General features: G+C 45.8%; 1 protein-coding gene and 2 long non-coding RNA genes across 3 annotated transcripts; 1 reads left to right on the forward strand and 2 right to left on the reverse strand.

Annotated features, from left to right (window-relative positions):
• Positions 1–2,403: 2,403 nt before the first annotated feature.
• LOC129604274 (protein NLRC3-like) lies at positions 2,404–5,552 on the reverse strand. The gene is made up of 3 exons (XM_055509938.1): positions 5,493–5,552; positions 4,468–4,703; positions 2,404–4,343 (listed from the first exon to the last, which is right to left on the reverse strand). Exons 1-3 carry the CDS (start codon positions 5,519–5,521, stop codon positions 2,419–2,421), a joined length of 2,190 nt encoding a protein of 729 aa, XP_055365913.1. The 5' UTR covers positions 5,522–5,552; the 3' UTR covers positions 2,404–2,418.
• A 16,661-nt stretch (positions 5,553–22,213) lies between these two features.
• LOC129604276 (uncharacterized) lies at positions 22,214–23,493 on the forward strand. The gene is made up of 2 exons (XR_008695034.1): positions 22,214–22,693; positions 23,125–23,493. It is a non-coding gene; the product is annotated as an uncharacterized LOC129604276 (long non-coding RNA).
• A 225-nt stretch (positions 23,494–23,718) lies between these two features.
• Positions 23,719–25,670, reverse strand: LOC129604275 (uncharacterized). The gene is made up of 2 exons (XR_008695033.1): positions 25,111–25,670; positions 23,719–24,151 (listed from the first exon to the last, which is right to left on the reverse strand). It is a non-coding gene; the product is annotated as an uncharacterized LOC129604275 (long non-coding RNA).
• Between the last annotated feature and the right edge of the window lie 2,239 nt (positions 25,671–27,909).

Here is a 27,909-nt window from a genome sequence, read left to right on the forward strand (position 1 = left end):
GGTTTGTTGATGTGCACGATCAACATCCATGCTTTTTATTTGCTTTCCCCATTATTTTTATTTTCTTTATTATTTCAATAAATCGCACAAAAGGACAACTCTCTCATCTGCTTCTTTATGGAAAAATTTCCACCACAACAGTCACGACTCTCCAGAAAACGACAGAGATGCTTCACTCCTGAATCCTGCAGCTCGTTCCAGCTCAGGTCCAGTTCTTTCAGATGTGACGGGTTGGACTTAAGAGCTGAACCCAGAGAATCACAGCTGATCTCTGACAAAGTGCAGCTCATCAATCTGAGTAAAACGAAACAGTAGAAAACTAAGAGTGAGTTGAAACCATCCAGCGTCTCAATAAGACAAGAACCTAGACGGTCCAAACATCAGTAGTAACAAACAGTAGCAAGGACTCATTAATATTAATGACAACATGCTGCTGCTTCAGGAATCAATTAATAGAGTCAAACTGATGGAAAGAGTTAAACAAGCAGATCCAGAACGTCTCATCACGGAATCTTGGGTTTTGGCTCAGAACCAACATGATGAAGCCTTAGAAAAGTGTTGCAGCATCTGCTACTGATCATAGATTTGATGTTTTATGACTCATTAAACTTGGTTTTGCTTTTAAACTCAGTGATAAAATAAAATAAACGACTGAATCAAAAGAAAAAAACAGACTTTTCAATGAAGACCCTCAGGGTTCATCAGCAGAACATCAGCCTTGTGTGTCAGCACAACATTCACATCACATTAAGCTCATAGAACTAAAACATGGAGTCTGACCTCAGAGTCTCCAGTCGACAGTGACGACACTGACTGACATTTTTACTTCCTTTCAGTTATTGAACAGATAAACCTGATAAACCTGCTATAGTTTACATCACATTAAGCTCACACAGAACTAAAACATGGAGTCTGACCTCACAGTCTCCAGTTGACAGTCACGACTCTCCAGACAACGACACAGATGCTTCACTCCTGAATCCTGCAGCTTGTTGTCACTCAGGTCCAGATGTTTCAGATGTGACGGGTTGGACTCCAGAGCTGAACCCACAGAATCACAGCTGATCTCTGACAAATTGCACCAACTCAATCTGAATAAAGAATCAAAGATGTGGATCAAAGCATTAATAATGAGTCAGATTTGTCCTGATCACTGATGTTTAGTCTAAAATGAGCAGAGTGACTTTGTGCTTGTGTTGTTGTGTCGTCATGATCTCAGCTTCTACACATCATCCACATGTCAGCACAACATTCATACACCTGTTGATGTCAGCACTGATTCACAACCTGCTGCTGGAACCAATAAAAAAACAGACGTGTTGGATCAAAGACTTCATCTGGTTCCTTTCATTCATCGTCTTCTCTCTAAACCTGAACTGTTCTGTGTCGTCTGATGGAAAATGTTCAAACTAATGTTTGGATCAAACTACAAACTGACCATTGTTGATGAAGTGAATCATCTTTAGAACTGATCCCAGTCAGATGTTCTCTCCTCTGGTCCTACATGGAACCTAGAACCTTTGTAGCAACATGTCTGCAGCCTCATATTCATGCTCCTGTTTCCTGCTTGTGTCTCTACAAAGTGACATCATTGTCTGACAGGAAGCATCACACACAGGTTGAAGTGTCGCCTGTTGATGGAGACGAATCAGACGCCACTAAAGATCCTTCAAACATGTGGCGACATAATTTACTCTGGGTCTCTGCTGCTGTGTCACATTTAAAGTGACAGAAAAGACAAGACAGACACAAACTTCTGTTCATGAGCTTTATAGACTTTATAGAGTCACAAGAATTATACATCAATGATTCCTGCAGGTTTCTGAAACTAGTCTCTTTTGATTATAGATTCAAGTGGAGACGTTTGAAGCGACAAGCTGAAAAACTGCTGCTGAGAAACAAACCAGGAAAAACACTGACCTCAGAGTCTCCAGTCGACAGTGAGGACTCTCCAGTCCAGCACACAGAACCTTCACTGAGTCCTGCAGGTTGTTGTGACTCAGGTCCAGATGTGTCACATGTGACGGGTTGGATTTCAGAGCTGAGGCCACAACTTCACAGTGAGTCTTTGTGAGTCAACAGTCAGAAAGTCTGTGATGACAGAAAATATAAAGTCTATAAATGTGAACTGACTTCATGAATGTTGATGCTGAAGCAGCTGTAGCTCAGTTGGTCTCGTCCATCACAAAGTGTGGTGTGAACCTTGTGTCAATGTGATCAATGTGATGAAGAGCAGATAGTTTGGACACATCACTGGAATGTCACGGTGTCCAGATGTGGTGACAGGAAGCTGTGATGTGTGTTTAATGTGATGAGGCAGTAGCTGCTCTCATATCAACTGGATGTGTTGCTCTGTGTGACAACACAGATGAGAGCTCCACTCGTCCCCAGCTTTTTAGCTTTACATTAACGTTGGACTTAGTGAGCCGTTCTGCAGTTCCTCACAGCTGGAATCAGTCTCCGTCGTCCCTCCAGTGATGTGTTGTACTGGTTCAGGTCCAACTCATCCAGAACCTCCTCTGACATCTGCAGCATGTAGGCCAGAGCTGAGCACTGGATCAGAGAGAGTTCCTTCTCTGATCTGTTCTTTGACTTCAGGAACTCTTGGATCTGCTGATGGACTGAGTGGTCGTTCATCTCCATCAGACAGTGGAAGATGTTGATGCTTCTGTCTGGAGAGATTTTAAAACTGTTCATCTCCTTCAGGTTGTTGATGATTGTCTGGATGGTTCCTAGACTGGTCTCTGTGTGACCCAGCAAACCCTCTAAGATTCTCTGGTTGGACTCCAGACAGAGGCCATGAAGGAAGCGAACAAACAGGTCCAGGTGGCCACTTGGACTCTGGAGGGATTTAAACATGGTTCTACACAAGAACTCATCCAGAGATGAGGGACTTTTAGGATGAAGCTCATCACTGTGTTTTGATTTGATTGTTGTTGTTGATTGTTTTGAAATGTGATTTGTTTTACATACAAACAACTGTTTGATCGTGGTAAAGATTGATCCTCTGTGTTTGGATTCTTCTTCTCCTTCTTCTTCTTCTTGGAAGTTCTCCAGTTCCTCCCTCTTCCCATTGGTGCAACAGTGCATCAAGTAAACAGCAGCCAGAAACTCCTGAATGCTCAGATGAACAAAGCAGTAGACTGTTTTGTGGAAGATCACACTCTCTCTCCTGAAGATCTCTGTACAGACTCCTGAGTGAACCAAGGCCTCTGTGACGTCTAGACCACACTGCTCCAGGTCTTCTTGGTAAAACATGATGGTTCCTTCCTCCAGATGTTTGAACGCCAGCCTCCCCAGCTTCAGGAGAACTTCCCTGTCAGCCTCCGTCAGCTCCTGTGGACTGGTCTCATGTCCCTCATGGTACTTGTTCCTCTTCCTCTTGGTCAGGACCAGCAGGAAGTGTGAGTACAGGTCTGTCAGGGTCTTGGGCAGCTCTCCTCTCTGCTCTGTAGTCAACATGTGCTCCAGAACCGTAGCAGTGATCCAGCAGAACACTGGGATCTGACACATGATGTGGAGGCTCCTGTACGTCCTGACGTGTGAGATGATTCTGCTGGACAGCTGCTCGTGGCTGAATCTCCTCCTGAAGTACTCGTCCTTCTGGGCGTCGGTGAAGCCTCGTACTTCTGTGACCCTGTCCACACATGTAGGAGGGATCTGATGGGTCGCTGCGGGTCGGGAAGTGATCCAGACCAGAGCCGAGGGAAGCAGGTTCCCCTGGATGAGGTTGGTCAGCAGCACGTTGACCGATGACTTGTGTGTGACGTCAGACACAACCTTCCTGCGGCTGAAGTCCAGTGAAAGTCTGCTTTCATCGAGGCCGTCAAAGATGAACAGAAGCTTCAGGACAGCGAGCTGCTCTGCTGGGACCTTCTGGAGCTTTGGATGGAAAATATGGAGCAGCGTGAGAAGACTGTGCCGCTGATCTCTGATCAGGTTCAGCTCCCTGAACGACAGCAGAACCAGAACACTGAGGTCTGGGTTTTCCCGGCCCTCGGCCCAGTCCAGAGTGAACTTCTGCACCGAGAAGGTTTTTCCAACGCCAGCGACGCCGTTGGTCAGAACCAGTCTGATGGGTCTGTGTGGGTCAGAGGAGGCTTTAAAGATGTTGTGGACCTTGATGGGAGCCTCATGGAGGGTCTTCTTCTTGGAAGCTGTCTCCAACTGCCTCACCTCATGTTGGGTGTTCACCTCTTCACTCTGTCCCTCTGTGATGTAGAGCTCAGTGTAGATGCTGGTGAGGAGGACTCCACTTCCTGTTTCACCTTCAGTCACACGTTCACATCTGCTCCTCAGACTGAGCTTGTGTTCATCTAAAGCCTCCTGCAAAGCAGCATCTGCTGAAAGAAGAAGAAACAACAGAAACCCACTTGTTCTGTTTTTGTCAGAATAAATTTTAGAATTATGAAATATGAAGTCAGTCGGTCGAAACCATGACATCATCAGACACATTTTCAGTCTCACTTTGAACGGTGCTGGTCTGACGGCCCGTCTGCAGTCCAGTTCTGGTCCTGGATTGTTTCACACACTGAGGACAGGAAGAGTCTCCTGATGGTCCAGACTGGTCCCAGTATGAGGTGATGCACTGTCTGCAGAACCAGTGTCCACAGCTGCTAGAGACTGGATCCTTCAGAACCTCCTGACACACAGCACAGCAAGACGGCAGCTCCTCCACAGGAACACGACTCTTCTCTTTCTCTCTGTCAACACATCAGTACAGAAACAAACTGATGAGTCCAACACTGTAGAAGCTCAGATGGTCCAGAGACCAATAAACATGACCCACTGCTCTGTCTGGACTCAGCATCAGTGTGGTTTCTCTGGCTTCAACTCTCCTGCTGCACAAACACTAATCAGCTGCTCTTCTTTTCTTCTCACATTTGCTGATCTGCTGGGATTCATACACGGTCAGCACTTCCTGCAGCTCCTTCACAGTAAAAGCCTCTACTACAGACAGCAGCTTCTGAGCTTGGCTCTGCCAGGTCTGACTCGACTCTAAAGACTGTGGTAGAGCAGCATCTCACAGGTTCCTTCCTTTATGTTTTCTGTCCGTCTGTCAACTGTCAAATGGAGGAAAACATGTAGAACAATCATTGTGGAAAAGAGAAGTTGTCTAAATCTACATTGACCAGTTTCTGTTCCTGTTTGTCCAAACAGAATGTTTCCATCCACAGATGTTTGTTCTAGACCTGTAGGAACAGGTAGGAACTGTAGATCAGCTCTTAAACAGACCCGATGTGTAACTTGGGCAATGCAACAATTTGTTAGACTCTTCAATGTAAATCACCTACATTAAAGAAGAAATTTGTACTACATACACTATAGTGTTTGGGCATGGACAACATGGAAAACATTTTCTTAAAGAGTTGAATCTGTAACACAAAGCATAAACGTGAAGGAAAGCAAAACAAAACTATCTGCAGCTCAACCACGGAGGTAAATACAGTACTATGTGTGTACATTTAACTCAGTAAAGTTAAAACACTCACCTTATCACTGATATAGTGTGTTTGTCCATGTTATTATTCAGTTTGTTTGGAAGTTATGGGAAAACTACGAAACAAAACATTGCATACATAGAAAAAGCTTCGCCTAATAAAGATCGGTGTACTTTTACTGTAAAATTGAGTATTTATTAGTATTGTATACATACATAGTTTGGTTGACTGTTCCAGTTCTTGTTGTGTTATGTGGCTCTTTTATTTTGAAGCGCAGATATTTGCGTGACGTCAGGTGTGCTTCCGGGACCCGGGAGAAAGAGGCGTTTTTTGTTTTTTGTTCTGTAGTAATTCCGGGTGATTGAGGACTGTTGGAGACCTGTTGTCACCCCGTGTTGTAATAAAGAAAATAAAGGAGTGCTGTTCACACCGAGGCTCGTAACAGTATTTAAAACTACCATGTTATTCTGTAATACTGTATGGGCCTCACAGTAAACGTTGATGATTAATAACTTGACTTTGGTGCATAGTTCCAGGCCCAGACCACTGTCCCCATGTTCTACTAAAAGTGTACTATCACCCCACCAAGATCTACATACTTTTACTGTATAGTTTAGGATTTCTTAGTATTTAAAACTACCATGTCATACTGTAATACAGTCAACTTTGATCATTAATAACTTGACTTTGGTGCATAGTTCCGGGCTCAGACCACTTTCTCCTTGTTCTACTAGACGTGTACTATCTGTCAGGACTCGGGCAGGCGGCGGACCCACATGCACAGCACGAAGGCACGATTATGATAAAGCACAAGTTTATTTAGACAAAGCAGGGTCAGGCAGTCCAGGTCATACACGGAAGTGTTCAGTGAGCGGTAAACAAGGGAGCAGGCAATCTCTGATTGAATGTCCAGGCAGGGTTCGGTACACAAGCAGCTCAGCAAAAGTACAGGCAGGGATGAGACAAACTCACGGTCAGTAGCAGTCCAGGGTCGGCAGGATATATGAGGCAAGGCAAAACAGGAACGGGCACGAGGAGCACGGACACGGGACACGAAAACACGGGAAACACGGAACGCTCAGGAAACACGCGACACTGATGAAACACAAACGAAACTCGGACTCTCAAGAAACACGGAACACTGAGGAAACACGAATACACTCATGAAACTCGAATACAACAATCTGGCAAAGGACTATGGGAAACGGTGGTGGCTAAATACACAGAATGATTACATAATTACTGACAGGTGTGGATACTGGGAACAGGTAAGTGACAGCTGACAGAACAGGAAGTTTAACAAAATAAAACAGGACATGGCGTGACAACAGGAAACAACTAGAACAAAAACACAGATCATGACAGTACCCCCCCCCCTATGGCGCCTTCCACGGCGCCCACGGAAGCCCCCCCCCCAAACCAGGGCGGGCGGAGGGTGGTCCCAGGCGGAGGGACCGAATCCCTACCCCTCAAGGCACACGAGCAGGGTGGGTGGAGGGAGGACCGGAGGAGGGCCAAACAAGAGTCCACATAACAAAGTCCACGAACGGGGAAGACACGAAGTCCAGAGATTCCCTCACGGGGGTTGAGGGCGTGGCGAGATCCTGCTCCGCCGCCGCTGAGCCCGGGTGGCCCTCCTAGTGCCCTTGGGCTGGGCCGACGTCCCCGGGGACCACCCCGAATGGCGACGTCCTCCAGGCGGACGCCGATCCGAGATGCTGAAGAGTCGAGGCGGACGTCGCCGCAGGAGGCAGCGCCATCCACGCAGCAGGAGGCGCCGAGGGCGAGGCCACCAGTCCGGCAGCCGAGACAAGGACAAGGCAGGAACCGGAGACGTCCTCCTTGAACCACCGCGACGAGAGACAGGAACCAACGGCGTCCTCCTTGGACCACCGTGACGAGAGACAGGAACCAGCGGCGTCCTCCCTGGACCACCGCGACGAGAGACAGGAACCAGCGGCGTCCTCCTTGGACCACCGCGACGAGAGACAGGAACCAGCGGCGTCCTCCTTGGACCACCGCGACGAGAGACAGGAACCAGCGGCGTCCTCCTTGGACCACCGCGACGAGAGACAGGAACCAGCAGCGTCCTCCTTGGACCACCGCGACGAGAGACAGGTGCAGGTGCGGCCGGAGCCGAGCCGCCAGGAACCGATGCAGGTGCGGCCGGAGCCGAGCCGCCAGGAACCGATGCAGGTGCGGCCGGAGCCGAGCCGCCAGGAACCGATGCAGGTGCGGCCGTTCCAGTCCCTGTCGGCCATGTTGCGGCCGTTCCAGTCCCTGTCGGCCATGTTGCGGCCGTTCCAGTCCCTGTCGGCCATGTTGCGGCCGTTCCAGTCCCTGTCGGCCATGTTGCGGCCGTTCCAGTCCCTGTCGGCCATGTTGACGCCGTTCCAGTCCCTGTCGGCCATGTTGACGCCGTTCCAGTCCCTGTCGGCCATGTTGACGCCGTTCCAGTCCCTGTCGGCCATGTTGACGCCGTTCCAGTCCCTGTCGATCCGTTAGGGGTCGTTCTTGTTCCTGTCGGCCATGTTGCGGCCGTTCCTGTTCCTGTCGGCCAAGTAGATGCCGTTCCTGTTCCTGTCGGCCAAGTAGATGCTGTTCCAGTTCCTGTCGGCCAAGTAGATGCCGTTCCAGTTCCTGTCCCTGTCGGCCAAGTAGATGCCGTTCCAGTTCCTGTCCCTGTCGGCCAAGTAGATGCCGTTCCAGTTCCTGTCCCTGTCGGCCAAGTTGAGGTCGTTCCAGTTCCTGTCCCTGTCGGCCAAGTTGAGGGCGTTCCCGTCGGCCAAGTTGAGGGCGTTCCCGTCGGCCAAGTTGAGGGCGTTCCCGTCGGCCAAGTTGAGGGCGTTCCTGTCTCTGGTCCCGTTCCTGTCGGCCCTGTAGCGGTCGTTCCAGTCCCCGTCACCCTCGGAGCCGCAGCGCCAGCTGCAGTTCCTGCGCACCTCCAGGAGGAGGTCGCGCCAGCTGCAGTTCCTGCGCACCTCCAGGAGGAGGTCGCGCCAGCTGCAGTTCCTGCGCACCTCCAGGAGGAGGTCGCGCCAGCTGCAGTTCCTGCGCACCTCCAGGAGGAGGTCGCGCCAGTTGCAGTTCCTGCGCACCTCCAGGAGGAGGTCGCGCCAGTTGCAGTTCCTGCGCACCTCCAGGAGGAGGTCGCGCCGGCCGCAGCTCCGGCCGCACCTGCATCGGTTCCTGGCGGCTCGGCTCCGGCCGCACCTGCATCGGTTCCTGGCGGCTCGGCTGAACTGGACTCGACTGGACTGAGACCTGGACTGGGCTCGACTGGAGCGGGGCTCGGCTGAACTGGACTCGGCTGGACCAGAGCGTGACTCGACTGGACTGGGCTCGACTGGACTGGGCTCGACTGGACTGGGCTCGACTGGACCGAAACCTGGACTGGGCTCGACTGGACCGAAACCTGGGCTGGGCTCGGCTGAACTGGAGACTGAACAGGGCTCGGCTGAACTGGAGACTGAACAGGGCTCGGCGGAACTGGAGACTGGACCGGGCTCGGCTGGACTGGAGACTGAACCGGGCTCGGCTGGACTGGAGACTGAACCGGGCTCGGCTGGACTGGGGACTGGGCAGCACGCGGCTGAACTGGGGACTGGGCAGCACGCGGCTGAACTGGGGACTGGGCAGCACGCGGCTGAACTGGGGACTGGGCAGCACGCGGCTGAACTGGGGACTGGGCAGCACGCGGCTGAACTGGGGACTGGGCAGCACGCGGCTGAACTGGGGACTGGGCAGCACGCGGCTGAACTGGGGACTGGGCAGCACGCGGCTGAACTGGGGACTGGGCAGCACGCGGCTGAACTGGGGACTGGGCAACACACGGCTGAACTGGGGACTGGGCAACACACGGCTGAACTGGGGGCTGGGCAAAACACGGCTGAGCTGGGGACTGGGCAAAACACGGCCGAGCTGGGGACTGGGCTAAACACGACTGAGCTGGCGACTGGGCTAAACACGACTGAGCTGGAGACTGGGCTAAACACGACTGAGCTGGAGACTGAGCAGCGCGCGCCTGAACTGGAGAATGAACAGCGCGCGGCTGGACTGGAGACTGAGGACCGCGTGAGAGCAGGAAATCCTCCCAGGGAAACAACCATGGAGCTGGGCAGGTTGGTGCAGGCACGACGATCCGACGGGGCGGGAAGGAGGAAACCGGCGGTGCGACCGGCGTTGGCATGGTGCAGAGCGCGTCGCTTAACTCGTCAAACTTCGCGCACAGTCGCTTATAGAGGTGATGAACACTGGGGTGATCTAACGCGGTGTCATCGTCCTCCAGCGTCACTATTGCCACCTCCACGGCGCTGCGCTGATCCTCCGGGTTACTAGCCCGGCGGTAATCCTCCGCGAGGATCTTGAAATAACCATGTAGGTCGTTGGGTAGCTCGGCGCAGGTGAAGTCCATGCTTCCGCGGGAGGGTAATATTCGTCGTAAAAAACAAGGGGAAAAAACAGTCACTGACCTGACCGGGGGCTAAGTGCTGGCTGGGTCCAAGTTTGGCCAGATTGTTCTGTCAGGACTCGGGCAGGCGGCGGACCCACATGCACAGCACGAAGGCACGATTATGATAAAGCACAAGTTTATTTAGACAAAGCAGGGTCAGGCAGTCCAGGTCATACACGGAAGTGTTCAGTGAGCGGTAAACAAGGGAGCAGGCAATCTCTGATTGAATGTCCAGGCAGGGTTCGGTACACAAGCAGCTCAGCAAAAGTACAGGCAGGGATGAGACAAACTCACGGTCAGTAGCAGTCCAGGGTCGGCAGGATACATGAGGCAAGGCAAAACAGGAACGGGCACGAGGAGCACGGACACGGGACACGAAAACACGGGAAACACGGAACGCTCAGGAAACACGCGACACTGATGAAACACGAACGAAACTCGGACTCTCAAGAAACACGGAACACTGAGGAAACACGAATACACTCATGAAACTCGAATACAACAATCTGGCAAAGGACTATGGGAAACGGTGGTGGCTAAATACACAGAATGATTACATAATTACTGACAGGTGTGGATACTGGGAACAGGTAAGTGACAGCTGACAGAACAGGAAGTTTAACAAAATAAAACAGGACATGGCGTGACAACAGGAAACAACTAGAACAAAAACACAGATCATGACACTATCACCCCACAAAGATCTGTTTGCTTTTACTGTATAGTTTAGGATTTATTAATATTTAAAGCCACAATACCAACTACAAACAGTGTAGTGTTTAACTATGTATTGTTTTAAGTCTGTATTGCAAAGAGAGGATAATTGCATTAAATCTAATACTGAATATGTTGTTATATACATTTTGTATGTACATTTTAGTGTTCAACACTAAATATTGTAATGTGCAAAAACGGAGACGGCAATAACTATGATAAAACAAACTCCATCCTTTAGGTGGCCTGGTAGCTCAGCTGGTAGAATGTTACAGTAGATCGGCTTCGGGAAGGCAAAAAGGTCTGCGGTTCAAAAATGCAGAGAGCCCCACTGTGGGACTAATAAGGGACTTTCCTTACCTCCGGTGTCCAGCACCGGGTTTGGGGATTACCACCACGACAGGCACCGGAGACCTTGCGTCCACAGCCTCTGGCCTAGGGTGTACCGCTCAACCTCCTGCACAAGCTCAAGCTCCCCCCCAGTGACGTAACAGTCCATGTTTCGATAGCCAGAATGGTTGTCCTGAGATTGGGTCGCCGAGGCTCTCGCATTCGACTGTTGACCAACACTGGGTTTGGCTCGAGGGTTAGTTCTTAGTCTGGCCCGTGGCCCAGGACCTGTTTGCCTTGGGAGACCCTACCAGGGACATTTAGCCCCCGACAACATAGCTCCCGGGTCATTCGGGCACACAAACTCCTCCACCATGTTAATGTATGTTTCACACAAAAATATTCAGTTTTTGACTGTTCCATGACTTATATACTATATTAAACAATAAACATTTAGTTTTGAATTTTAAAAGTCACACTTTGGAGTCCTAACAGATGCTAATAAAAGGATTTAATGTGTGTATGCCTAGCCTTACTTGCAGTTCTTTATATGAAAAGGTGACGTATAATCTGGGCCTGGCATTATGCACTAAAGTCAAGTTATTAATCATCAAAGTTAACTATAAGGCCCATATGGTATTACAGTATGAAATTGTATGTTTGAATACTAATAAATCCTAAGCCATACAGTAAAAGTACACAAATCTTTGTGGGATTATAGTACACCTCTAGTAGAACGAGAAGAAAGTGGTCTGGGTCTGGAAATATGCACCAAAGTCAAGTTATTAATTATCAAAGTTGACTTTATTACAGTATGACATAATACTTTCAAGTACTGCAAAGACCTAAACTGTACAGTAAAAATACACAGATCTTTGTGGGGTGATAGTACACTTCTAGCAGAACAAGGAGAAAGTGGTCTGAGCCCGGAACTATTTACCAAAGTGAAGTTATTAATCATCAAAGTTGACTATAATGCCCATACAGTATTAGAGTATGATATTGTAGGTTTAAATAATAATGAATCCTAACTACTCAGTAAATATACACAGATCTTTGTGGGGTGATAGTACACTTCTAGCAGAACAAGGAGAAAGTGGTCTGAGCCCGGAACTATGCATCAAAGTCAAGTTATTAATCATCAAAGTTGACTGTATTACAGTGTGACGATTTCAACCCAACTGTGTCATAGTTGCTCAGTGATTCATGAGGATTCGAGTTCGCCATCTCTACTGTATCGTAGCCAAGCCTGATAGATGTGTTGCCAACCTGCTAGCCTTTGTTTCTTCCCCTTGCCTGCTCCTTACCTGTACCTCTGCCGATCGTCGTCCCGTGTACTGAGCCCCAACACAACGACCTGCCATTAAACCTGTTTCACACCTACCTGAATGTCTCAGCGCTGCGCATGTGGTTCCGCCATATCCGAGTTTTTTGACACTCCCATATCTGTATTCCTCTTCACACACACACACACACACACACACACACACACACACACACACACACACACACACACACACACACACACACACACACACACACACACACACACACACACACACACATATACTGTATATACAACAAGACAAGAACATGAAGAGCAAAGTCTTATAAGAGGAAGCTTTATTATTAAGTGCTTTGTAAGTGAGAATAATTTTGGAATTCTGTTAAAGGAGACAATGTAGCGAAGATAATGTAGGAAATATAATCTTTCTTACACTTTTTATTAATCACTTGTTTTAAGAAACTATTTTCCACTCAGTCTTCATCATCACTTTCCAGCATAGCATCAGACACATCTAGCAAATTTGTAAACCTGTTCTCATTAGATTACAGTTTTTATCAGTCGCTTTGACGCAGCCGTCCAATAAAACTCCACATTTTTTTGACAGTTCACACACAGGTCTAAAGAGCAACTCCAATGTCATCACGACATGCTTTGTTTGCAAAAGGCTCTAACTGTGTCAAAACATTGAAAATATGCTTCAAAACATAATTTTGCCTTCAATCAATACAACCTACAACCAAGTACATGAACACGTCCAATCAGTCATAACACAGTGGTCAGCAAAATACAAACCACTTCATTGATCGACATTGGAGCCTGTTGCTATTTGCTGACTTTGTACTTTAGGTCAAATTTACCTTTTATGCAAAGAATTTGATCCAGATAAAGAAATGTTTTAATGCAGTTTTTTATTAAATCCATGATATTCATTTTTTAAACTGAAAATTGAAATTGAAAACTGAAATATTGTAACATGTAAACCAAAACATATAAGACATGGCTGCTATTGATAATGAGTCTCCTCTGTCTTGATGATGGAGCCACAGAGCCTCATCTACATCACATTCAATATTCTCCCTTGCAATGCACCTACTGTAGGGAAAAATCTTCTTGCATGCCTTATCCAACCTTGACATTCATCTGCATCTATTTGTTGTGCAGCAGCAGTCATTGCATTTAGCAGGGACATTTGTTCATGGGGATGGTGATCGTAAACTTTACACCTCCAAGCACTGAAGAAATCCTCTATGGGGTTCAAAAATGGTGAATATGCTCAGAGAAACAGCATCATCATACTCCAAACCACTCACTAACAAGGCGATGGTAGTGGAACGCCACATTGTCCCAGATAATGATGAAGAGTGGCATCCCAGATCTCAGCAGCCCTCGCTCCTACGGTAGATCAGCCTGTCATGAAGTACAGTCAGGAATGATATGATGGGAATACGGCACAGAACACCATCATTTGAGAAGGCAGCACACATGGTTATGTTGCCACCTGTCTGTCCTGGAATTGTCCAGGATTGGTTCAACAACCATAGGCAGTTCACAGTTTTATACCTGCCCCATTACAGCCCCTTCCTAAATGCAACTGAGGCGGTGGAAAGTATATGATCAGCAACCATACACCCATATGACTCTCCTGCAGTGGAAGAGGCATGCGAAGACATGGGTGGATTTCACCGTTGAGGTGGATTCGACAAACAAGGCCATATTTTCCCCCGATGCCCATGAGCTCATCGCCTGAGATGTGCATAAGGTCTTATGGCCAGACCCACAAAACAAAGGATCCATAAGCCCCCCCCCCCACAACACACACATAGTGTTTCTCCTTCTCCTCCTCCTCTCCTCCTTCTCTTCTCGTCTGTTCCGTTTGCTGATACATTTCTGTAAGAATGTTTGTTTTGTGTGTGAAAACTATTGTTTGAATACTGCAGAAAGGTTACGTCTGAGTTTCATGGTAGAATTCTGAGCAAATAAGAATTAAAATTGTAAACAAAAAGACTGCAGTGTTTTATGTAAAGTTCCTCAGTGTGTTGCTGGTGATGTGAAAGGGTGATTCAAATGGAGTTGTGTGTAAGGTTTTGTTGCAAAAATTTGATTGTGTGTTAAGTGTTAAGTTTTGATTATAGTGTTTCATTTTGTTAAAGATGTGAGTTGTTAAACTCCAAGTGCTTATGTCTGATTGATTTGTGTGTAGTGTTTTACTGTTTTTGCCTATTGATTACATTATTACACCCGTTTTGCAAAATAGCAGTAGTGCTGAGGCTCAGACTGTTTGGTTTTGTGTTTGTTGTGCAGGTGTTTTCAGGTGTGTTTGTGAGTGACTACAGTTGCCAGATGAGCACAGCTTATTGAACAGTTTTTTCCCAATGATAACAGATGGTTTTGGTTTTGAACAAAGTGTCTTATGTAAGAAAATTTGTGTAGTGTTTCGCAATAAGCGTGTTACAAAAATGAAATCAAAGTGCAAAATTGAAATTGTGGTTAAGCTATGGTTAACATCATAACATAGCATGGCATTGCTAATAGTCTGCTGTCGGCTAACATGCTACATTGACGTATGATAGAAACACCAGTTTAACGTTCGCACAACTGCATCACCTCCGCAAATCACGAGAGTAACGTCACTCTCCATACACATGAATAAGAGCCGTCATGTCTGTCTGATCATTAAATATAATTAAAGTCATCAGTCAGTGGACTAGCTTGTTGCTGCTTGTGGAGCTTTCAGGATCTGCTGAACTGATCTGCGACGACTTCCTTGTTCATTAGTCAATGAGAGCGTGGAGGCAAATTAAGGTCACGTTAGTTTACTTGTAAATTTAGCCACGATTTGTGCGTAATTTTAACGCCCCAAATTGTAAGTGTAAGCATAGTATAGTCACAAATCTGGTTACGCACGCACAGATCGGTTTACGTGTGTGTGTGTGTGTGTCTGTGCGTACAGTCTGGAGCCGCTGTTCCGTCAGCGGGGGACATTGAAACTCCTGCAAATCATGCTAAGAGCAATAATAAATAGATCCAACTGTAAGCTTTAAGTCAGATACAATAAAAATATCATTTAAATGTAATGAGATAAAATTAATATAGAGAAAATAGGAACAATTAGTTTGTCCTTTATTTGAATATTAGCGCCCCCTCCTGGCCAAATAAACTTTCTAACTGTAACCAACCTCTGAGTATAGGTTGGGATGCATTCAGGGACCTGAGGGATCCTAAATGCGTCACAGTGAAGAACAGCCTCTCTGTGAAAGAGGAAAACATGCTTAGTTGTTCATGCTTTTCATAAAATTGAAATAAAAAGTTTATCTGATCATAAAGATGTCAGCAGCAGGGAATGGTTCTAAAATGCCACACTATCAAATCTCTCCTGACCAACAACCAGGACAAACAAACTCAGCTTGTTCATAGGCTTTCAGAAAGAAAACTGGAGAATGAATTGTGAGCTCTGATGTACCTCAGGCTGGAGTAAATGGAACAATCAAAGTGATGAGGTGCTGAACAAACTTATCAGTAACACTGATCACTGCTATCATCACTTTAGTCAACGTCCCAAATAGCATTTCTGGGCTACTTGAAATGATAGAGTATCTGCCATGTAGAAACAGGAAAGCTGACAAACTGAATGGTTTCCCTCATGAGCGTGTTGGAGAATATCCCCATGAAAATAACTGCTGCAGTGATTACTGAGCTTCATATGAAACATTTCTGCAGTGTCCTTAAGGTCAACATTACATTTTGAGTTTGTCAAGAGCACATACACCAAAGCAGCTTTTATCTCGCTGGTACTTGAAGTGTCACCTCGGACACCAGGGATAAACTGGTGTGACGGCATCGAGATCATCAAGGGACTGAAACCACATGAGACACCACAAATATGAAGAGGAAGTAGGAGGCCTTTCTGTGCTGCACAGTGATGTAAAAGTTGTTTGTCTTCCAAGAGGCAACTCTAACGATGGAAGAAAGCTACGAAAGGCGAAGCACTGGCTCAAAACTGCTGAAAAGATTTATCTGGAAAGTTGGTGGAATAAAAAATGCCAACATCACTAAGATCTGAGAAGTGATTCAGCCTGGACCCAGACCACTGTATGAGGGCAGAGCTGGGCTCTAGCTTCTTTTCAGACAACACATGCTTTGAAAGCCATTGATATTATGAAGAAAGAAGTGATCTGGTAGATTTTATCACTGATGAAGAACGCTGCATTTTCATTTTCATTATAATGTGCTGGACAGTGTACAAATATGTAAATATGCTTTATTAACCATGTTCTTTTAAACAATAGCATGATTAATTTCAACCTGAATAGAAGAAGAAAAGACTCACTTTCCCATTAATCCCCCCACTCTCGCCTTCCCCACCACCACCTCTCCCATCATCCCAATAAGCAATAAGCAGGGCAGATTAAACCAAAATCACTCCTTTTGACAATTGTCAAAAACAGCAAACCAGGAGGCCTAAAAATTAACACGTAGCGAAGCACAGCAAATACATGGCCTGACAAAAAGGTGGGAGAGGTGTGTCCAGGTGTGGTCCAGAACAGGAGGTGTGTCTATGGCAAGAAAGCCAAAGAAACAGCAGGATCCTGACATCCTACTTCCTCCTTACACCACATTTTACCTTTCCCATCACTAAGATTTGTGTGTCTGTGTAAGGGCAAGTACTTCTGGAAGAAGTTCATGCATGGGCAGCAGACTACAACTCTCATCTCCCACTTCAAGACCTGAAACCTCCCCATCATGTGTCACATTCCAGTCTTCTGCTGCATCAGTGCTACGGTTCTGGAGGATCAGAGAGGGAGGAGAGCAGCCCAGGACCCTGACTGGGAGGCACATTCACATCCTGGTTGTTCTGAACATCAAGTATGATGGAGGAGCAGAGACAGATAATGTAATCAACCAGTTTTTGTGATGCCCTGCAACCTCCTTATGTGCATTTGTTCTGGTCTGAGCTGTAGGTGGTGGAGGATAAGAACAGGGCAAGACGCATATAACCTATATACCTACTGTTCATATTTCAAATGGCAGCAAGTGGCAGAAAGTATTAAGAAACCAGAAGAAAGACTACAGACAGAGATGTGCAGCTCTTCAGGTGGAGCAGATGTTTAAAGACTCTTTAAAGGGAGCGAGGTTCTGGCCAAACATATTGATCCATAGAATAAACAGGACAATAGGGGGAGACAGAAACCACTCTATTACACTCCTCCCATCTGTTTATCACCAGACTGATAACACGTCTATATCAATACAGAAAAAAGATACTGAGCCACACTCTGATATGAACTCAAATTAGTATTTGAATTATATTTTAGCTTAAATCGCGACACGGATGAGATGGTGCATGTAGTTTGATTGGGCTACACAGACGTTCCACCGTAGTCAGACAGAGGGGTTAAAAGGCAGAAGCATCGTGAGGACTGTGGGCTCTTTGCATCACACCTTCGTGGTGTGAACCAAAACCAAAAACCAGCAGGGGAGATCCCCCTGCTGGTTTTTGGTTTGTTGATGTGCACGATCACCATCCATGCTTTTGACTCTTTCATCTGCCTCTTTATGGGAAGTTTCCACCATAACGGTTAACGTGTGGACCCACATGCACAGCTCAGAAACGAAAGGTAAGTAAAAAGGTGGATTTAATGGCACAAACAGGTCCAATATACAGACATTGGTCGGTACACAGATAGGTCATAGGCAGCAGTACAGACAAGGATAAGGCAGGCGCATGTCAAAGGCAGGCAATGGTCAAAACTCACACAGACTGACAGGATAAACAAGGGCTGGGCTGGAGACGTGGTCTGGTACAAAACAGGATCAAAAGCACAGCAAGGTATCAAATAAGAACGCTGGAAAGAGGTGAAACACGCAACAATCTGGCAGTGGTTCAGGTGAATATTGGAGCCTAAATAACAAGAGACTAATGATGAATTAACTGCAGCTGGAGTAGTCACATAACTGAAGGTAAGTGACGGAAGTGGTGGAAGTAGCTGGGAAACAGTTTGTGAGTCTGGTGTTGTGACAGTCTTGACCTGTGGGGGCATTTGCTTCGTTCAACAGTGGATGGTTGGACCCTGGATGGACTCGTGAATTATTTTTCATAAATTGTACAGCAGGACTCTAAGCCTTCGTCTTGTGATTTCATAGGCAATTTCACCACCCACATACAGCTGGTTAAGAAAAAAATAAGCAATGTGTCTCAGACGCTACATGTCACTGCAGAATGAAGCTGGATGTGATTCTAGTTCTATTGGTTTTATACAATTGAAAATACTGAAGAATAAAAATGTTCCTCTTGGTTCCTGGTCCTGAGTGTTCCATGTTTTTAGTATTACACTGCCAGACGCCATAAACAGGGTCAGAAACCTAAAAATCAACAGTAAAAGAACCCCAGTCTCAGGGAGGTGGAACTGCAGACCCTCTGCTACATGGAGAAATAGATTCACTGTAGAAGAATAGGCCAAAGTATTTTTATTCAGTATTAATTTAGACTAAAATCATGTGAACAAAAAGGGTCTAAGGAAACAGGAAATATTTGTAGGTTGTGCTTAAAATTCATTACTGAGCCAAATAGATTTGGTAAAGAATCCAACTCCCTCCACAGGTGAACACAGCACAGGAGTACATGTAGGTGGGTCTGGATCAGGACCTAGTGGGTCAGTACCACTAGAGCCTCTGTGGGGTTTTAGGGCTCCTCTCTAGAAATGAGAGCCATCTAGTGGCCTGATGGAGTATTTACCCCTGACGCTGCTTATTACACCATAACACAAAGTAAAGGCACTTGGTCACAATGTAATGACAGACTAACTTTAGCAGCTATTAAATGTTAGTCATGAACCTGCAGACTGATCCATGATCTTTGATAGAGACAACATTCTCTGACCAGGGTTTCCATTAGAGAAGCAGAGCCGTCAGCCTGGTCTCGCTTTGATCTGATTGGGGCAATGGTTCTAGAAGCTAAAGTCCATTTGTTATCCTTCAGCTCTTTGAACCCAGGATGGTTAGAAAACCACAAAGCTCCAGCTGGTAGAAAGTCCTCAGTCACTGACCTCTAGAGGAGCCTGAAGAAGAATTACAGTCAACACTGTCCACGATTTCTAACTACTGCACCACACGCTTCATCTCTCACATGATCCTGGTGGACTGGACACAGAGCAACTAGTCTCAGATCAGTTCACACACAGTTGTCTCCACTGGTTCTGGTTCTTCTGTCAGTCAGTTGGGGATGAAGATCTGCTCCCAGTAACATGGACCAGTAAGAAACTCTACACACACACACTGCTGCTGCTTCTACAACTGGATCATCTCCAGCTGCAGAGAGAATGAGAGAGCAGATCAGTGAGTGTCTACAGAGACTCCCTTCATCATCTATCACAATCCAGGACAAAGAGCAGCAGGACTTCAGTCGTGTTCAGAGCAGAAGTGGAGCAGCTTCCTTTCACCTCATCTTAACGTCTAGACTGAAGCATCAAGTCTGCTGGCTCTGCACATTTCACTCCAGTGCACAGTGAAACAAACTGCTGAGTCATGGCTTCAGAGACGACTTCCTGTTGGTCCATTACAGACAGAGTCGCTGTGTGGTGACCAACATCTCCTCTGCTTTGAAACATCAGCTGACACAGAAACATGAGAAGCTTTGGAGCAAACTAATGACAGAAGGACACAGACACAGATGTGATGACTGGACTTCAGCAGAGGTTCTGCTCTGGACCAGCACCACATGGTTACTACATGGAACCATGGTTCTATCAGCCAGACTGATAGAACCACACTGGATCTCTGCTGTGACACTAACTGGGTTTAGTCCAATACAGACTCCAACCTCTACTGACCTTAGAGTCTGCAGTCGACAGTCTGGACTCTGCTGCAGGTCACAAAGAGGCTTCACTGATGAATCCTTCAGCTTGTTACCACTCAGGTCCAGTTCTATCAGAAGTGACGGGTTGGACTTCAGAGCTGAACCCAGAGAATCACAGCTGATCTCTGACAAACAGCAGCTTCTCAATCTGAATAAAGAATCAAAGATGAAATAGTAGAAAAGAAAGAGTCAGTTGAAACCATTCAGTGTCTCATGGTGTCGTCATGATTTTCTCATCAACATCTTGATGTTGTCTTGATTGTGCCTTTATTGTGAGTTATTGGTTTATTCCATGTGGTCTTGATGGAGACAGAACCAACAACAGGATCTTGACTGAAATGTTTCTGTCTAAACTCTGATAAACACCAGTGAACTTTAGGCTTCGTCACCAGCAGAGAACAGAGACACTGACTCCACACATGCTTTAGTGTGGACCAAAGCGTCTCCATAGGATCCAAGCTGTCAGTGACCTTTGACCTTCTTCACTCCTCTGGAACAGCTGTGCTTCCTGCTGCAGGTGATGGTGGTTCTGTGATGCTGCTAGGATTCATTTCCTCTTCTCTGCTCCTCCTCCAATCAAACATCATTCACTGTCTGTGGTGTTTGATGATCATTAATGAGCTTCACTCAACTATTTAGTTCTGTGTTCTGTTCTGAAGCTGCTGCTGATTCTCTCCTGCTTCTATTTGCTCCAAGCAGATTCTCTGTAGCTGCTTTATACAAGTGTCTTCATTTAGTCTCAGTCAGTTCAGTCACAATCAAACATCAAACATTTAAATTGCATTTTCTCTTTTAAACCATTGTTACAATTACTGACATTTTTACTTCGTTCCTTTCAGTTATTGAACATGTTACGAACTCGCCCCGTTGGTTCCGAACCGGCGGGGTTTGACAGGGAACCTACTAAACTCCTCCCGTCAGTTCCGAACCGGCAGGGCTTGACGGAACCCTGGGGCAGGAGAGGGAATGTGGTGGAGAGAGACGGTGACAGCACCCGCTCCAAGCGGGGAGAACTACACCTCACGGAGCCGGGAGGAGATCACGCTCACACTGAGCGGAGGCTTCAGGCACCACGGCCGACGTGCTTCCAGCACACAGCTCTCTGTGTAATCCCTCACACAGACACCTGGCCGCAACCGGCAGACCAGGTCGCAGGGAACACAGGAGAGGGGGGAGACCCCAAATGCACGACCCAACACAGAAGGTAAAATTAACATAAAAAGGTTTATTTAAATACAACAAAAACTCACTGCACAGCAGGACTCAGTTCAACAAAAAAGGAAGAACTAAAATCACTGCAATGCAGGTAAACGTTTAACAACCTAAACTCACTACCCAAATTAAACGCTCCGTACACTACGGGCAGACTCCTAAACATGAACACGAAACATAACACAGGACCACTAAAACACACAGCACTGTCTAACAGGCATAAACAAAACACGCTCCGTAACACGGGCAAAACCTAAACATGAAACATAAGACACTCACAAAACTTACGTGGAGAGACAGGACAAACCAAAACCCGAACTCCTTTGCATTAGCTCTCCTTAAGCGTAACAATGGGGGTAGCATCCAGCTACGCCGAGTGTACACACCAACGGTGTCTTAACAAAAGGACATCCCTTAAAGGAGTCATATCATGCTTTTCATTCTAAAAAATATTAGACTTTAATGTCTCAGTAAGGTCTCTGTAAATTTTCATCCCATAAAACCCTGTAGATCGTCCACACTGCCCCTGTCAATGTGTGGTTTTCACTCTCCATCAGCAAACGCTGTGTTTTCTGGGCGTGTCGCAAGCGAAGCTGCTCGCCACACCTCTGTGCGGAAGCGCATACCTTTTTTGTTGTTGTTTTTTTTTTTTAATTGGCTCCATGGATACGAGCCACCGCACGGTTAGGATACAATAGGTGGCAGTAGTGCGACATTGAGAATGCAATCCACCGCAATCCTCCACAGAAGAAGAAGACCCACTACAGGACTGCACGACATTAGTCAGCTGATTCGTAGCGTAGTAGAACCATACGTCTACGATCCCGAATCTGACCCTGAAGCTGAAGAGGAGGCTGTTGAAGTCGCCACATTTCGGCTGATGCAAGATGTGTCTCATTGGTAATGTCGCATTTACTTTAAAGGAGTCATATCATGCTTTTCATTCTAAAAAATATTAGACTTTAATGTCTCAGTAAGGTCTCTGTAAATTTTCATCCCATAAAACCCTGTAGATCGTCCACACTGCCCCTGTCAATGTGTGGTTTTCACTCTCCATCAGCAAACGCTGTGTTTTCTGGGCGTGTCGCAAGCGAAGCTGCTCGCCACACCTCTGTGCGGAAGCGCATACCTTTTTTGTTGTTGTTTTTTTTTTTTAATTGGCTCCATGGATACGAGCCACCGCACGGTTAGGATACAATAGGTGGCAGTAGTGCGACATTGAGAATGCAATCCACCGCAATCCTCCACAGAAGAAGAAGACCCACTACAGGACTGCACGACATTAGTCAGCTGATTCGTAGCGTAGTAGAACCATACGTCTACGATCCCGAATCTGACCCTGAAGCTGAAGAGGAGGCTGTTGAAGTCGCCACATTTCGGCTGATGCAAGATGTGTCTCATTGGTAATGTCGCATTTACTTTAATTTAATTGATTTATGTAATTTGCAAAGCGACTAGCGGTTGCTAATGCGAATGCTAAATGGCGTGTGCAGCTTCAATATTCACAACACGACTTACCTGGAAAACTCTCGTTAATAGAAAACACTACTTAAACTTATTTATTTGTATAATGTAAGCTAGAGAGCATAGCTGAAATAATATAAATACATTTTACATTTACACATTTCACTGTTTTTGTCTTACTTGTGCTGCTGCTCTGACAATTTTATTTAAAAAATGTGCATTAATATTTAGAGCAATCACTGCATGACCTTCCTGGGAACAAAAAGCATTGGTTCAAATTATATATTGACCTAACGTATTTTTACTGCTTTTAATTATGTTTTTTGTCATTCTTGATAAATCTGACAGTAATATGTCTCTGTATCTGAAGTTGTTACAGGTATCTTGTCTACAGAGGCTAGTGAGCTGGTGCTGAGGATTCCTGGGGTGAAGGATCTGAGTTGCCATCTCTTCATGCTTGGGTTGTAGATGAAGGCAGTTTCCTGATGGATAAAACACTAAAACACTCATAGTATGATTGATGTAGACCACCTGTAGAATAACTCCTTTACCGTTTGAGTAAAAATGTGTTTTTTGTGAGTGCAACACTCATTAAGAATTTTTTTAACTTTATTTATATATAATTTATATGCGTTTTATTTATGGCCGCTTCAACTTTATAGCTTACCATATTAGAAAGAGAAAAACATGTAATTTCAATACTATGATTTCCTAAATAAAAGTGTTTTCCCTTCAGAAACAGAGTTCAGTGAAATACATAATAGTTAAAGCCAACTTTATTGTAAACCAAAAAAATGCACCACTACTCCAAAGCTAGAACAAACTGTTACCTTCAAACTCCAACGTGCAATGTATAGGTTACTGAGTTAATTAAGAAGTCTGGGGGTTTGAGGACGAAGGAGAAGCTTTTGCAGGGCCTTGCAGACGAAATGCATGAAAGTAGGGTAAACAGGGAGATGTGGTGATCCTTGTTCTCATCACTATTTGGAAGACTGAGCGGAAGCAGTCCTCTACCAGATGGAAGCTGTGGCTGTCCTCACCATCACCTCATCAAAACAAAAGGTACTGCAATCAGAATTGTAGATTAGTGAAATGTTCATTATTATGTAGGTCAAAACCTTCTCTAATGTAAGAACACACAATACCAGACAAAAAATTAAACCAAACAAGAGGACAGGCCTGTCTGTGCTAAAACAACAGATAAACAGTTGTTACAATTCAAATATAAAATCTAAACAGTATATACCAATTAAAATCTTCTATTACCTATCTTACTGTTGGTACATACAAACTTACATACCTCCTGAGCTGGGCAGCAGATGTCTGTGTACCAACAGTCTGCAGTGATTTCTCTGTTTGACAGCCTCCTTGCATGTGGGTAACTGGGATGTGCCTCCCTACAGTATAGAAAAGACTGTTACATTTACTATAAATTATATTGGTCCTACAAATATAATGGCTATGGTACAAGCTATCGGTAACTGACCAGATAAGCAGCAGGTATTGTAGAGATGTGACTAATTAGCAACTAAGTTTGCAACACAACACTAATCATTCCAACTAATCATGTTAGAATTTGATAGAACAATGACATAACCCCAAATCACAAGTTGATTTAGGCTGTGACACAGGACGGGGTAATAAACATAACCGCGTTCATCTGCAGGTTCTTTTTGTAGCGATCGACCAGCTGTAGCTCTAAAGTGCAAAGGCCTAAAGGCATGCTAACGGCTAACGCAACACAAACAGGAGCGGCAGCACGTCAACAGGACAAAAGCTCGATCCACCGCTTCCTGCCTGTCGCCGATCGAAGGCCCATCGCTATTAGCTGTTCCCCACACAGGTGTGTGGTTGCACCAACTCAGTAGCACATTTGAAAGGGACAAAGGCTCAGTTGACTCACTGTAGCCGTTAGCGACGCTAGCGATTAGCTTGTCTCACATGTGGGTTACTGCATTTTAAACAGACCCAACTAACATATTTAGATATCACAAGTATCAAGCACAAACTTACTACAGCGAGCTAGATCCACCGCTTCCTGTCTGTCGCCGCTGGAAGGGCGATAACGATCAGCTGTTCCCCGCAGGTGTATGTGATTACAGAAAAAGGACAGACGCTAGACCCACCGCTCCCTGCCTGTAGCCGCTCGATGCCGTTACGATAATCATTAGCTTTTCTCCACACAGGTGTGTGGCTGCAGGAGCCCACATGAGCACATTTGAAGGGGACAAAGGCTCGGTCGACTGGCTGTAGCCGTTAGCATAGCTAGCTAGTAACTTGACTCACACATAGGTTACTACATTTAAACGGACAAACTAACATTTTAAAACATTATAAATATCAAGCATGTACTTACTTCAGTGAGTGGATGACGGACTTTAGGAATAGGTCCTTTTTTCCAACAGGAGCCGTGAAACAAATCCAGCATTGTACGCACCCTCGTTTGAAATGCACATACGTATAAATGCTGAGGCAGTGTTTCTGGCACCGGTCCGTTAAAAATAAAAGTGACCCACAAATCCTCACTTGTTGATCCCTTGTTAAAGTGAAGAGACTTTGGTGTTGGTTAGAACACCTAAGAACCGAACTATTTCTATGGGAGGACTTGGGCGCTGCCGTGCTGGTCTGTTCACGGTGAGTGAGAGGGGGGAAATGGCGGAAGTCCAGTTTTGGTTCGGGATCATTGTGGGGGTGGTGGTTCAGGATTTGCAAGGAGAACTTTCAACCAGTGTGACGACAACTGGGCCACGGCCTCAGAGTAGGTCGTGGCTGTTTTCATTGGATGAGAAAATTTACGTTTTCAAAATGTGAAAAAAGCAGGAAATGCATTTCTACCGTGCTCAGTGTGTGTATATGTGACCCATAGAGTCATAGGGACGCTCCAAAATGTCTAAAAAGTGGATTTTGCATGATATGAGCCCTTTAAATACTAACACAAACAGGTGGGTCAACTAATTACGCAGGAAATGAACTTCAACCACAGACCCACACCAAAAGCCCCAGGAGCGCCTCTAGCGGTGCGGAGGCAGAATGTCACAGAACAGTTGAATGTGATCAGTCCTGAAAGTGATTTGACCTCATGATAAACCTGCTACAGTTCACATCACATTAAGTTCACAAAGAACTAAAACATGGAGTCTGACCTCAGAGTCCCCAGTCGACAGTGACGACTCTCCAGAAAACCACACAGACGCTTCACTCCTGAATCCTGCAGCTTGTTATGACTCAGGTCCAGTTCTGTCAGACGTGATGGGTTGGACTTCAGAGCTGAACCCACAGAATCACAGCTGATCTCTGACAAACTGCACCAACTCAATCTGAATAAAGAATCAAAGATGTGGATCAAAGCATTAATAATGTGTCAGATTTGTCCTGATCACTGATGTTAAGTCTAAAATGAGCAAAGTGACTTTGTGCTTGTGTTGTTGTGTCGTCATGATCTCAGCTTCTACACATCATCCACATGTCAGCACAACATTCATACACCTGTTGATGTCAGCACTGATTCACAAGCTGCTGCTGAAACCAGTAGAAAAGCAGACCTGTTTTTTTGTGTACTGTGTCTCCTGTATCTCTCTCTCTCTCTCTCACACACACACACACACACACACACACACACACACACACACACACACACACACACACACACACACACACACACACACACACACACACGAGCAAGCGACCAGCTGCTGAAACCAAGCGAATCAGTTAAGCAAGCAATCGGTGCAAAATAAATAAGCAGGGAGGAACCTTAGGCTAACACATTTATAATTAAACAACTGCTGTACGGTGGTTTACCTTTGAGATTAATACCAATACCAAGAATAGTGTGAAGGTATGTGCACACATATATCACATACATACACATACACATAGTTCTACATAATGTCATACTTAACACTACTTAATAATAGACATGATGTACAATATCACAATTTCCATATTGGCACAATATTGATATTGATAGTGATAAGTACCAGTAATACTTACAGCTAAGTTTAGAAAGCCTGTTTATCAGCTCAGGTGCTCAGTGTCCCACTACAAGGTTAGTAAAGCTGTAGCTTTACATTGCTCACCAAAGGGTGAGGCAGAAGTTGGTGCATGAACAATGCCACTTGTAAAAGCCAGGGTGATCGGAGGAGCTCAGCTGCTACACACAGCCAAACAAGTGGAGGAGAGAAACCCACATCTAGTTCCTTTCATTCAGAGTCTTTTCTCTATTCTGAGTCGTCTGATGGACGACAAGCTGAAAAACTGCCGCTGAGACATGAATCAGGAAAAACACTGACTTCAGAGTCTCCAGTCGACAGTGAGGACTCTCCAGTCCAGCACACAGAACCTTCACTGAGTTCTGCAGGTTGTTTCTACTCAGGTCCAGATGTGTCAGATGTGACGGGTTGGACTTCAGAGCTGAGGCAACAACTTCACAGTGAGTCTTTCTGAGTCCACAGGCAGTAGCTGCTCTCATATCAACTGGACGTGTTGCTCTGTGTGACAACGTAGGTGAGAGCTCCACTCGTCCCCAGCTGTTTAGCTTCACATTAACGTTGGACTTACTGAGCCTTTCTGCAGTTCCTCACAGCTGGGATCAGTCTACATCGTCCCTCCTCTGATGTGTTGTACTTCTTCAGGTCCAACTCATCCAGAACCTCCTCTGACATCTGCAGCATGTAGGCCAGAGCTGAGCACTGGGTCAGAGAGAGTTCCTTCTCTGATCTGTTCTCTGACTTCAGGAACTCTTGGATCTGCTGATGGACTGAGTGGTCGTTCATCTCCATCAGACAGTGGAAGATGTTGATGCTTCTGTCTGGAGAGATTTCATCATTCTTCATCTCCTTCAGGTTGTTGATGATTCTTTGGATGCTTTCTGGACTGTTCTCTGTGTGACCCAGAAAACCTTCTAAGCTTCTCTGGTTGGACTCCAGACAGAGGCCATGAAGGAAGCGAACAAACAGTCCAGGTGGCCACTTGGACTTTGGAGGGATTTAGACATGGTTCTATACAAGAACTTAACACAGTGTTGATTTTCTTTACTTACAAACAACTGTTTGATCTTTGTAAATATTGATCCTCTGTGTTTGGATTCTTTTAGGAAGTTCTCCATCTGGACTATCGCTCGGCCTCAAAGAGATTCTGGCAAACCGTCCGGCGC

The sequence above is a fragment of the Betta splendens genome, chromosome 6 (genome assembly GCF_900634795.4).
Source record: "Betta splendens chromosome 6, fBetSpl5.4, whole genome shotgun sequence".
NCBI classification, from domain to species: Eukaryota; Metazoa; Chordata; class Actinopteri; order Anabantiformes; family Osphronemidae; genus Betta; species Betta splendens.